Below are 13,805 nucleotides of genomic sequence, written 5' to 3'. Positions count from 1 at the left end.
TGATCCTATAGTAGGTAGAGCATCCTGTGTGACAGTGGTGGAAAAAGTAATCTATTTATACTTTTTTTTTTTGTAAAAGTATCAATACAGAAATACAGTAATATGTCAAGTAATATGTCTAATGTCTAAAATCAGCTCTTTCATCTGGAGGTAGGAGTGCTCATGATTCAAAGGACAAGGCCACAGTGTCACAGAAGGAATTTCTCAAACCATCAAGGAACAGGATATTATGCAAAAAGCTGCAACTTCTACAAAGTGTGGCTGACTTCCTGCATAATTACAAAACCATGTAATTTATGACTTGTGTTTTGTAAACTATAGTGTCTTTTTCTCATTGTTCCTCAAATGTGACATCTCATATTTTATGAATATGAAGTTTTTTTTAGTTAAACATTTTTCTGTAAAAGCAATGGCCCGGTTTCCCAAAGGACACATGGTGTAACTGGTATAGTGTTGAACATGCTCAGATGCCCTCTAGGCCGCACACAGAAGCCTGTGAACATAGACATGCCGTGCATAGATGTGCCATGCAATGGTAGGCCTCATGGTAGACTAAAAAAAACTTCATATTCATAAAATATGAGATGTCACATTTGAGGAACAATGAGAAAAAGACACTATAGTTTACAAAACACAAGTCATAAATTACATGGTTTTGTAATTATGCAGGAAGTCAGCCACACTTTGTAGAAGTTGCAGCTTTTTGCATAATATCCTGTTGCATGGAATGTCTATGTTCACAGGCTTCTGTGTGTGGCCTAGAGGGCATCTGAGCATGTGCAACACCATACCTCTTGCTCTTACACCATGTGTCCTTTGGGAAACCGAGCCAATGTCTACTCTAAATAAACTATTAAAAAAAAATGCATCGCATGGATGCACCTGGGACGTATCCTCAGTGAAGTATCCCAAGGTCATCAGGGTTTCGGGTCTTCCAACATCATACCCCTTACTCAGATGACCCAGCCGGGGTGATCAAGTCCCGACTTGCGTCCCAGTAGCTACCCTCGATCAGTCCCATTAGGGCAAGACAAGGCCACACATGGAGAGACTAGACTCTGTGGGTTGACTCCATAGAGTATTAAGGATAGAGACTGAACTGGAGCGACAGCCCCGCCGGTATTCATTTCAGTGGAAGTTGCTCAGTGGCATTTTGAAGCACCCGGAAGAACCGTCTACTTACGCATTGTTTTTTTTGTGTCCAAAATGCGGAAGTGCAAAGGGGCGCTCAATGTTAAAGCCCAGCTGCACAGGGTTTCCTAGTCATAACTCCACGGGTCCGCCTGCAGTCCTACCTCTTACCACTAGGGCCCAGTGCTTCAACGTTGGCGAGCTGCACTGGGGGCTTGGTTGACTCCTGTCCGGGCCCCTCCTACGTCTCACCAGGTCCACCCCTGCTCTCACCAGGCCCAGGACCTGTGCTTGCACCAGACTCCCAGCACCAGGCACTTCATTCAGGAGTGGTGGATTATAATGGCCCTCCTAGATCCTATATTAAAATTGGCTTTGACTGTCCTAACCCAAAATGAGACATGAGAGCCTGAGGTCCATAATATATACTCTTACACAAAATGGGGATAGACAAGACTAATTAAATAGACTACAAATAACATAGACCACTACAGCACTAACTCATATTAACATTGCATTCATTACAATGTAACAGAAATATCTATTACTATTCAAATATGTAATAGATTCAAACTAACAAACCTATTAACGGTTAATTGGACTTCCCCACGTTCCCTTTGATTGGTTAATTAATGAGCTCCTTATAAGCAGATCTGAAGCAGCAGGTCCTTCTTTCTTTGGCCAGCCATATCAACTCCAGGTCTCATCAGAGCTACTAACTCAAACAAAAACTAAAACAAAGGTGAACTAAATGTATTCTGCACCCGAATCAGTAACCTTTCTATCAAAAGTACAACAAACAGTATGTCATTTAACCGGTTCTGTCTGTGTGTAGTCATTGGGTGTGTTTACCAATAGGTATTGGTTTTAGGCATGTAACGATTCACTCGACTCACGATACGATTTTTCACAATATTTTAAACAAAAGATATTTTCCAGATTTTTTATTATCATCATCATCATACTATAATTCTAACAATGTCTGAGTGTGTGTCTGTGTGTGTGTCTGTCAGAAACACTGCCGTAACTCCTTACTGCCTGCACCAATCACTCCCACTTTTCACACAGGCATTGACCATATGAATATGGAGGGCGTAACAAAGCCCTTTTTTCGATTTGACACATTAATGATTATTAATGAATTGATTAGTCAATTACAAACGCACCCGGGCGCAGTACCCCCCACGGCCACAAGGGGGGGGCAAATATCTCACAACAGGTAAGGGCTAGTTATATATAATTTATCTTCCCCCGAGCTTTTTTCACGCTTTTTATTTAACTACATTGCAAAAGTAAATTAGTTTTGACAGTGCAGAAACATAATTGCCTTCCTTGATGTATTAATGAGCATCAACAACCATCATCTGGGCACAGACACACACAGCTCCCCTTTGCAGGCTTCTACTACTGAAAGTGACTGCATGGAGTATAGCCTCGATACCCAGGCTTTCATTTCGTCTGCGCGAAAGATGAAAGCCTGGAAAAAGCCGTGGGCTGAACCAGTCTAAAAGTGGGAGTCAACCCTTCCGGGTGGGCGTCGCTCTAAATGATGTGACGTAGCGCTGCACTAGGGGGGAGAGGAGGGGCCGGGGGTGACGGACAGATCGATGAGATCCAATCAGGGTGCGCGCATTTCTGAGGCGCGACCCGCCCCTCTAGACCAGAAATGTCTCTGCTTAGGTCAGGCTACATGGAGTATGTCTCATTTCTGTAAAATTACTTAATTTCTGTGCAACAACTGTAAACATGCTTTCTTGTTTAGAACCTAGCTCGAGTTAAGATGTAAAAAAAGCTTTCTTTGATGGCATCTTAGGATAGATGTAGATCTATTTGACAGTGCAGAAACATAATTCCTTTCCTTGATGTATTAATGAGCATCAACGACCATCACCTGGGCACAGACACACACAGCTCCCCTCTGCAGGCTTCTGAATGACTGCATGGAGTCTGTCTCATTTCTCTCCAAAAGCACTTGAATATGATGGAATATGATTAAAGCTCACATTTCATATCACACACACCATATTTCACTCGCACCCAAAAAATATTTATTAAATCGATTAATATCGTCGGGAATTAATATCGATATATATCGATATATGATATATCTCTTACATGCCTAATTGGTTTGTATCGCACCAGTGCGCTCAGTGCGCCATATCCAAACTCACCCATTGTTTCCGTCAGGCTGAAGGCGTAGCCAAGACTATGTTTTAGATCCTGTCCGTCCGTCCTTCTGTGGACAGTCCCTGTTAGTTTATTTTCCTCCACTTAGTAATATACTTAAATTCAGCGGGTCCTCTCGTTTGATCTGAGGTCGATGGTAAGTGGGTAGGGGCACCGTTTTCCCGATCAACCTGAAACTTTGCACATACACTCCCTGGATGCCAGGGCAGAACCTCTGGCCCAAAGTTTTCACAAAGGCCTGTTGCCAGTTATAGAGGCTAGAAAAGTGTGAAAAGTGTTGCCTACCCAGGGCCTGCAAACTTTGGAAGACTTTTCATTTTACACTCTCAAGAGTTAAAGATCTATAAGGGTCCATTTGGTTACCAACTTTCCATCATTTGGCTGGTTGGACCTCGGACCATCTGGAACCCAAGGACCACTGGTTGAGAACCACTGTTTTAGTGGATAGTTTACACAGTAAAATTCAACTCCTCATCTCCTTGCTGTTATGTGTTTACATTCCTCCTTGATAAGTAATGTTAAAGTTAGCGTGCTCTAACTTGACAAAATATGCCTGGCCTTGATGTGTTCCCTCCTGCTGACGCAAAGCATATCTAAAAAGATAGAAAATGCATAACATCATCAATTAAGGCATCAACATTATAGCATGATTATTCCTGCGCTCTACATTGCATCGTTTGTCCTTTGGGTATTGCAATGATAAAGTGTCAAATCTGAGTCTTGTTTAGTTTAGTTGTTTTATTAAGCGTATACTCAGTCTCAACAATATTTTGGCCTACTGTCATAGACCGTAGACCAGTGGTTCTCCACTAGTGGTCCGGGGACCACAAGTGGTCCTTGAGGGCGTTCCAGGTGGTCCTCATTTAAATGATGGAAAGTTGATAAATGGATGTACTCTTGTGACTATAAAATGACAACAAAATATTCTTTAGTTTTGGGTCTGAGAGCTGGCTAAATCTCATCAAATGGTGGTCCGTGGCTCAAATGCAGAATAAATAATGGCCCTTGATATGAAATGGGTTGAAAACCACTGCCGTAGACATCAACTGTAGCAGTGGACCATTATTTTTGCTTGTAATGCTGCATACTGTATGTCATAATGTCTCAACGTGTCACATTGCGACACGTGAGCTTGTAGATCGGCTATTTTTGGGCAAAGAGACTTGGTGTATGGGGGGAGTGGGACAGGGGGGGACCCCTGGCTGTGGGGCTGGGGATTTAGGGTTTAAGTTGTTAAACAAGGTGTTGTTTTTTATAAACTTGTAGTGAGTGGCCACATGCCATTGGCTTAGGCTTGGCATTGATATGTGATGTGATGAGGATAAATGACCAGAAGCCACTATAGTGACATTTTAACTATCATATCTGTCACCATGCTCTTATCAAGAGTTGATATGGTATTATTGAGTTCTTGCCAGTGAGTTGTGATAAGGAATGCAGTGATAGTCATATTATTGGACCGTTAAGAAGCAGTAAAGTGCTTTCTTTGCATCAGTGTTGGTCTCTCCAGGCGATATACTGTAGTGTAGTACAATATAACAGCATTTACACTTATTCTTGCACTCACACTTAAAGATGCGAGTGCCGTGATTGTTGTACTGTAATAGACTTCCAGGTGTGGTTAGAATATTCACATATGACTTCCCTGTGTATTTTTGGTTTCTTCCTGAAAGCCTTCGAGTCAAAAGGCCCAAACTAAATTCACCCCATTTTTGTGACATCATAACCCTAACCTGGTTGATGAGGGGGGAGGTATCACGGCACTCCATCTTTAACAAATAAGCAGGAAGTTAATCTCATTCAGCAACATGACAGGGTCACACACACACACACACACACACACACACACACACACACACACACACACACACACACACACACACACACACACACACACACCTATAGCACTTCTGTTTCAGAACTGAGATGTCCCTGACCCTGAGGCTATAAGAAAGACAAATGCGAGCTTTCACTTGACACTCCCTATACTTTGGTTCATAGACCGCACCTTGTTGTGACAACATTGATGTTCAACAGAATGTTTTGAGAGCTGTGTGGTTTTGGCTGGATTATAGCAGATATTCTCCTCTCTCCCTGGTTAGTACATTAACCACATAAGCCCCATATTATACTTTGTCGTACGACAGCTTTACTCAATGAAAATAGCTGATTTATATAAGACATTTTTCACCTATAACGACATGCCAGGAGTGCCGGTTGAGAGATGTTAACCCCCCCCAAACACAAAATGACTGCATGCTGTAAGCTGTGTCTTTTTACCAGTTTGTGTGGAATAGAGACCGTGATAAACCTTCTGTATAATTATGCCAGTAACTAAATGAAATTACCACTTTGTTGTCCCCATAAATACCTCCACCCATCTCTCTCCACCACAGAGTCCGCCCCAAAAATGGGAGGTCGGGGTTCAATCCGCGGCCGAGTCATACCAAAGACCAGCATCAAGGGTTGGATTGGGGGGTCAAATCAACTAATCAAAATAAATGAAAAATATGATTCCCGAGCACGGCGTGGCTGCGGCTCACCGCTCCAAGAGATGGGTCAAATGCAGAGAACAAATTTCACTGCGGTAACGTGTGTGACAAATCTTACGACTTTGACTTTGACTTTGAAGGGAGACTTCATAGCGTTGGACTTGCAGAGCAGCAGTGCCTTCAGGATTCTAACCCTAACCCCCTCTCTCTCTCTCCACAGAGAAGGGAGACTTCATAGCGTTGGACTTGCAGGGCAGCCGTGCCTTCAGGATTCTAACCCTAACCCCCCCTCTCTCTCTCTCTCCACAGAGAAGGGAGACTTCATAGCGTTGGACTTGCAGGGCAGCAGTGCCTTCAGGATTCTAACCCTAACCCCCCCTCTCTCTCTCTCTCTCCACAGAGAAGGGAGACTTCATAGCGTTGGACTTGGGCGGCAGTGCCTTCAGGATTCTTCGCGTCCGAGTGAGCCACGAGAAGAAACAGACCGTGCAGATGGACAGTCAGGTCTACGAGACGCCTGAAGATATCATGTGTGGCACTGGTTCAAGAGTAGGTAGAATGACACAGAAATGTGCATGTGCGCGTGCGCGCACACAAGCACATCTGTTTTCAGATCACACATACAGAAGTACAGCAAGGACAGCAGAATGAATGCAATAAGGTAATACAAAATAAATTGTCAGAAGGAAGCCGAACAAATATGAGTATGACAGGGGTCGGGATCAGGAGTCGAACCTGTGGCACGCCGTCGGGCAGCCTACATGTAGGTGCCCAGACGGTTGAGCTGACCGTCCAGGCCATCATTCTTCTTTTTATGTCAAAACAAGCTTGATTTGCGGCTCATTTCTCTAAATGATATGATCTTCCGTGGGGGGTCAAATTATGACATGCAATTCCTGTGAGTGGGGAGTGTTGGCTGATGAATGAATATCAACATCCTAATACATCCTGATACTGGGGGGTCAAATTATGACAGGCAATTCCTGCTGTCAAAATATGACCCCCCAGTCAAAAATCACTTTATTTGAAAGATCATCTTCGGTTACAAAATGCATGTTTTGGGTTGATTAAATGACAATCACGGGACATAGCAGATCTTCACTTCCTGATTCTAGGTTTCCGAGTGAAGCGGCTTTCAGAATAAGATGAGTTAATAACTACTGCAACCCTCCTCCTCTTCCATATGTCCCAGCTGTTCGACCATGTGGCAGAGTGTCTTGGAGACTTCATGGACAAACAGAACATCAAAGACAAGAAACTCCCCGTCGGATTCACCTTCTCCTTCCCCGTTCGGCAGACCAAACTAGACGAGGTAAGAATCCTTCCCCTGCCGGCAGACCAAACTAGACGATGTACTTAGGGTCAAACCAGAGTAATCTAGTAAGAGAGTGGAGACGCGCTTTGATCTCACCGCAAAGCGGGGTGCTATGGGCTATAGTTCCAAACATTGGAACTATTCCATTGTAACATTCCATTGTTACAATGGGAGTCAACGCAGCAGTGTCGCCACTCTCTTACTAGATTACTCTGGGTCAAACAAGACAAGACACTAAGACAGACGAGCTAAAATGTAAACTTGGCTTGCACTTTGTTTGCCATGGAGTCACTCAGTTTCTTATGTGCAGTTCTTTAATATACTGCTTTCTGACATGTTGTATGGGTTATGCTTTTTGGACTGTAAGACTGTAACAAACAACACCCCTTCTGTCGGTCTCCCCCCTCTGTCCTTAGGGAACTCTGCTAACATGGACCAAGCGTTTTAAGGCCAGTGGAGTGGAGGGACTGGACGTAGTGACGCTGCTCAACAAGGCCATTAAGAAACGCGGAGTGAGTCTTCATACATGACACCATTTGGTCACCTCTCATTTTCTGTTGCCCACAGACAGGTCCTTAAAGATCTAAATGAATAACCTTATGATGTGGCAATATCAAGGCAATTCAATGTAGTTCAAAAGAATTAAGCAAAGGAAACATGATATAAAAGGACTTTTGAATTTAGTAAAACTAAAATAAAATGAGAAAAGACGTATCTGTGACAGTTATTTTGGATGTAGCCTATCCCAGCCTGTGTGATTTATAGTCTAGAGGGGGCGGGTGCCGGCACCAAAAAAGCGGTGGATCCTATTGGTTCAGCGATCTGAGTGTCCGCCCCCCTCTTCTCGTCCCTGTAGCGAAATACAAGTTGACTCCCACTTCCTATGCCAGATTTTCCAATGGGTTTCCTCAGGCTTTTCATTTTTGAGCCGAATATATGAACGAAAATAAAAGTCTGGGTCCAGAGGCTATTTTGTGAACAGAATTAGAAATGTCATATTTGTATGTGTTTGACTTTGTGTTGTATGTGGGGCTTGTGTGTTTACATGTACACGTGTGTCCTGCAGGACTACGAGGCTGATATCATGGCAGTAGTGAACGACACAGTGGGAACCATGATGACCTGTGGCTTCGATGACCAGCGCTGTGAAGTCGGCATCATCATCGGTACTTGAACAAACCAGTCATACTTCCTCTCTGAGCAACCAAGACATCTCATTCCACAATTATTTAAGTGATTATAAGACCTTAAAGAACGTTATAGCTGAAATTGTCTATAGGACAATGACTTTTTTTTTTACCAATCACTAAGTCTCTAAGCATCAACGTAACTTCCTTGGGCGCTACTTCCTGTACATCCACTTTCAGTAGCTGTTCTTACCCAGCATACATACTATCAGTGGTGGAAAAAGTACTTCACGTGATTTCAATTGTCACCAGTTTGAATTGATTTTAATCGATATACCATATACCGTTACATGGCTAACAGCTACGCATTCAATAATCTCAACTGTCAGCCCATCATTCTTTCTTTCTTTTTTCTTTCTTTCTTTCTTTCTACAGGTACGGGTACCAATGCGTGCTACATGGAGGAGCTCCGTCACATCCACACGGTGGAGGGGGACGAGGGCAGGATGTGTGTGAACACAGAGTGGGGGGCGTTCGGAGACGACGGCAGGCTGGAAGACCTCAGGACAGAGTACGACAGAGAGATAGACCGGGGATCGCTCAACCCAGGAAAACAACTGTATGTAATAAACGTCCGTCCGTCCGTCCGTCCGTCCGTCCGTCCGTCCGTCCGTCCGTCCGTCCGTCCGTCTGTCCGTCTGTCTGTCTGTCTGTCTGTCTGTCTGTCTGTCTGTCTGTCTGTCCTAAGCAGAGATAGACATTAGGGCTGCGAATCTTTAGGTGTCCCACGATTCGATTCGATTCCGATTCTTGGGGTGACGATTCGATTCAAAAACGATCTTTTCGATTTTTCCGATTCTCGATTCAAAAAATATTTTTTTCCGATTCTAAAGCAGTTTTTTTTTTTTATTAAAAACAATTAAATATAATTTCAGCATGATCTACTCCAGTCTTCTGGCATGAAAGCAGAGTACATTTAGTAAAAAGCTTGTATAATTGTAAAGGTTTTATCAACTGAATGATTTAAACACACAAAGGTTCAATCAAAGAGTAAGAACATTTATTTAGCTTGCACAAATTTGAACCAGTACAAAAGTTACAAAATCTCTTCTCACTCAATACCAGAACAATACATTAGTATTAAAACAGGTGTAAAATAAATACAATTGGCAGGCTTAGCTTAGCTGGTAGTAAATGCACTATGCAGAAACCCAGGCCATAATGCATTGTTTTTTTTGTTTTTTTTTGCACAACTGTACCTGTCAATTTTTGGAAAATGAAAATCGATTCTGAATCGGACGGCATTAGAATCGCGATTCTAACTCGAATCGATTTTTTTTACAGCCCTAATAGACATGGTTTGCTCAAATCTTACTATAAGGTAATATTTAACATCCTTCCTCACATGTGTAGGAACAACCAAAGGACAAAGCCTAAATTAACTATATCTACTAATGAAAAGCTCACCATGGATGATAAACTCAAAGGTTTCTGAGGCTCTCTCTCTCTCTCTCTCTCTCTCTCTCTCTCTCTCTCTCTCTCACTTTGTCTGTTGTAGTTTTGAGAAGATGGTCAGTGGCATGTACATGGGAGAGCTGGTTCGCCTCATCCTGGTCAAAATGGCTAAAGAGGGCATGTTGTTCGAGGGAAGGATCACGCCGGAGCTGCTCACCAAAGGGAAAATTGAGACCAAGCATGTCTCAGCCATAGAGAAGTAAGTTCATCCTCTTCATTCAAGTTGAGCTCATTTGCACATTAATGTACAATAGAAAGACCCATCATTTGGATCCGCCTTATTAAAAAGTCTCTCCCTGATAGAGTTGTAGAATGGTCAATAATAACAACATTTCCTTTAGGTCACACAAACTACATATCTATCCTCCTCAACCGTGTCTACATATGTACCCGTCTCAATATGTATCTACAGTATCTGTACTAGCATTTTGCCTCCATCGCTCCATCTCTGTCTCTTTCTCTCTCCCTCTGTCCTTTAGGAGTAAAGAGGGCTTGGCTAGGACCAAAGAGATTCTGATGAACCTTGGCGTAGAGCCCTCGGCTGACGACTGCGTAGCCGTGCAACATGTATGCATAGATTCATTTCAAATTAATTCAATGTTAATTTTGTGGCAAATCACAAGTTGCCTCATGACACTTTACACATTTGGTGAGAGAGAAACACAAGTAGATGTTGAGTGTCATCCAACATCGTTGTAATGCTGGATGTAAAACACTAAGCATGTTAACATGTCATGTTTTTAACCATTTGAAGCAACATTAAGCTCATGTAAGTCATGCAATTATTACGTTTTAGACTTGTCTCTCCTCTCCTCCTGTTCCAGGTGTGTGCTGTTGTGTCTTGCCGCTCTGCCAACCTGATAGGTGCCACCCTGGGTGCCATCCTGATGAGGCTGAAGGACAATAAAGGACCAGGGAGGCTCCGAACTACTGTGGGCATCGATGGATCACTCTACAAGATGCACCCACAGTGAGTTGCAATTCCAAATATAAGACACAAGACTCAGTGAGTGTTACACTCTCCTGGCTGTAGTCTTACACCCTCCCAGGACCCCTAAACCTAGCTCAGTGGCCTTGTGGTTAGAATGTCTGTCCTAGGACTGGAAGGTCGGGGTTCGATCCCCTGCCGGGTCATACCAAAGTCTTTGAAAAATGGGACCCAGTGCCTTCCTGCTTGGCACTCAGCATTGGGGTAAGGCCCTGCGACATACTGTGCTACTGTAGTGTCATGTCTAGGGGGTGTACTTGTACATAAAGCTGCCTCACGCTACAGAAACAGGAGATGGGCTCCTTCCTGCCCTATATGGACCTCATGGCTCGGCAAGGCTTACTTAGGACCCTAACCCTAGCATTGAATAAATGGGATAGTAAACTAAAAACTTTAAATGGAAAAACATTTCTTTTATATAATGTATTACAATCCCACGGCGGGTACTTGAGTTTTCAGCTTTAGCTGAGTCCTGCCTACAGAGGAGCGTGGAGATAGGGAGCAGTTAGGGTGGTTATTATGTGTCTTGCTCATGGACACCTCGACACATTGCTGAGAGCTGGAATCGTACAAACGCCCAGAGTCCTATAGGCGGGCTCGCTAACCGCTCAGCTATTAAAAGTTGTTAGAAAGTAACTAGGAAAGTGGACTAGTAGTCTTTAAATCTCTCTCTTTTCTCTTTTTAGATATGCTCGTCGTCTCCATAAAGTCGTGCGTCGTCTGGTCCCGGACTCGGACGTCAGATTCCTCCTGTCGGAGAGCGGCAGTGGGAAGGGCGCCGCCATGGTGACGGCCGTGGCCTACCGACTCGCTGACCAATCACGGCAAATCACCGAGACGCTGTCGGAGTTCCGACTGACCGTCGATAAGCTGCTGGAGGTGAGGGCTCAAAGACACACGCACGTGCGTGCGCGCACGCACACACAGCAATACAGAGAGACAGATGGAGTGTGTGCTTTTGTGTCTGTATGCTGTGTGAGTTTTGTAATAACCAGAAGATGCTATATTTCTTCTTTAGGTAAAGAAGCGTATGAGAACAGAAATTCAGAATGGCCTGTCTAAGAGCACTCAGGACATTGCGACTGTAAAGATGTTGCCAACCTACGTACGAATGACGCCAGATGGCTCAGGTGACATGCATATTACTTTTACATAAATGCATTACACACACACACACACACACACACACACACACACACACACACACACACACACACACTGGAAGACCATAAGGAAACAATAGCTAGGAATATAACTAGGGGTGGTGTCAGAGGCATGCAGTAAAATCATGTGTTAATTCAACTCGGAGAGTGTACAAAATGGATAAGCTAACTTTGAGGAAGTGAAAACAGAACCCCTGTCTCGTAAATGGTGCATTTATATAGCGCCTTTATCCAAGGCTCTTTACGTAGATTACATTCACCCATTCACACACACATTCATACACCAATGGCGGAGGAAACCATGCAAGGCACCAACCTGTTCATCGGGAGCAATTAGGGGTTCAGAGTCTTGCTCAAGGACACGTCAACACTGGGGGAGCCCGCAGGATCGAAGTGGGAACCTTCCAGTTTCCAACCAGCAACTCTACCCCTAAGCCCACTGCCGCCCCCACCTGAACCTGCCTGGGCTGCAGACATGCACGCACAGTGCCTAGGGTGGTTCAACGTACCCTTGGTTGCGCACTTACTCTTGGGTTGTACCCTTGGGTTGTACGCAGCTCTTTCCATTTCCATGTGTTATTAAAGGGATTAATCGTTTTAAGGGGGTTTTACTGTTTTTGGCACCACCCTCCCAAGGAGACAGTGGTCTATGCTCAATAGGTTCAGGACTGGACATGGCCTCTGCTTGGCCAGCCTTCACAAATGCGGCAGACTGGCAGTAGCCAAGCCCACTGTGTGTGTGTGGTGAGGAACAAACTATGGAGCACATCATTAACTGGTTCAGACTGGGGCACGTCATAAGCAATCCAACCGACGGGGTGCTAGCGCATTTCCAATGATATCAAACGAGAGAAAAATATTCAGAATTATTATTATTTATTTATTTTTGGCCTCCAAGGCCACCATACTCTTCGCTCTTCGTTCATCCGCGGTCCCGGTCACTTCCCTGTTCACCGCTGCAGAAAGAATCCCTCGTATCTACTAATCTAGGGAGCTTTCCGTGGTTTTGATCAGATGGATATACTAAGCTCTTAATTTCTCACTTCTGACCTGATCATCAAGCGATTTTATCGAAACGAGAGCAAGGTAAGCAAGCAAAAATATGTCTCTGGTTTTAAAGAGGGGGCTTTACAGAGTAAAAGGGGCCATGTCTTCCCGGGCACCCCGAGCTTCTATTTTGAAAGAATCCCGGCGCTGATTGTGTTAAAGTTTGTCCTCCAAAGACTCTAAGGAGGATTAGTCGCCCTCCATACAGCAGACCAGGAGGCAACCGCTTGGCTTAAGGACTTTGCATTCGCTAAATAAATACTGTTTTTGAGCGGTGCACACCACTCCAACGACTTGGCCGTGTGTGTCCCTAATGTATGTCCGTTTGGAGTAGGATCAGCTGCAAGACCGCTGGGTGACCTACCTTCAAGTGGCGCTGTTGAGCTTCACACTGCACTATAACTATTACAATATAGTACAGTACAGTACAGGAGTACAGTACTACTGTAGTACTGAACAACGTACGGTACAGTACAGACTAAAGTACAGTAACTATCACACAATACAAGTAAAGTGGGTGTGATTTATTAATGAATTGATTAATTTATTTATTACATCCAGATAAACTCCAATGTCTTTTTCTAAATGTTTCTGCATGATGTTTTGAAGGTGTTTAACAGTGAGCCTGTTTTGGTCGGTAACTGGAACATTTCGATGTTTGGAACATTTCGATGTTTCTCCAAAACTTTACTATTATTTTTATAGTTTTTTTTTTACACACATTCACATGAAATGTAAGTACCGGTAGTATTGTATTGTATAGTTTTTTTTTTATATATTTGTTATTCATCTGCTGTGGCTGTTTGACATGCCGGTAATCAAATTCCGTTGTAGTAATAG

The 13,805-nt window shown here is 43.7% G+C and overlaps 1 protein-coding gene across 2 annotated transcripts in view; it reads left to right on the top strand.

The window, feature by feature from the left end:
- LOC310855152 (hexokinase-1-like) overlaps positions 1–13,805 on the top strand; it is a 40,976-nt gene that overhangs the window by 14,070 nt on the left and 13,101 nt on the right. For both annotated transcript variants that reach the window (XM_083760045.1, XM_083760044.1), the window contains exons 3-12: positions 6,211–6,359; positions 7,003–7,122; positions 7,542–7,637; positions 8,192–8,291; positions 8,688–8,871; positions 9,811–9,966; positions 10,247–10,334; positions 10,592–10,737; positions 11,442–11,634; positions 11,774–11,885. In XM_083760045.1, the coding sequence (XP_083616171.1) occupies positions 6,211–6,359; positions 7,003–7,122; positions 7,542–7,637; positions 8,192–8,291; positions 8,688–8,871; positions 9,811–9,966; positions 10,247–10,334; positions 10,592–10,737; positions 11,442–11,634; positions 11,774–11,885 (1,344 nt within the window). The remainder of the gene's footprint in view (positions 1–6,210; positions 6,360–7,002; positions 7,123–7,541; positions 7,638–8,191; positions 8,292–8,687; positions 8,872–9,810; positions 9,967–10,246; positions 10,335–10,591; positions 10,738–11,441; positions 11,635–11,773; positions 11,886–13,805) is intronic.

The sequence above is a fragment of the Protomyctophum parallelum genome (assembly GCF_964188405.1).
Source record: "Protomyctophum parallelum genome assembly, chromosome: 2".
NCBI classification, from domain to species: Eukaryota; Metazoa; Chordata; class Actinopteri; order Myctophiformes; family Myctophidae; genus Protomyctophum; species Protomyctophum parallelum.
The sequence above is the reverse complement of the archived record's forward strand: the minus strand, read 5'-3'. Positions and strand labels throughout refer to the sequence as shown.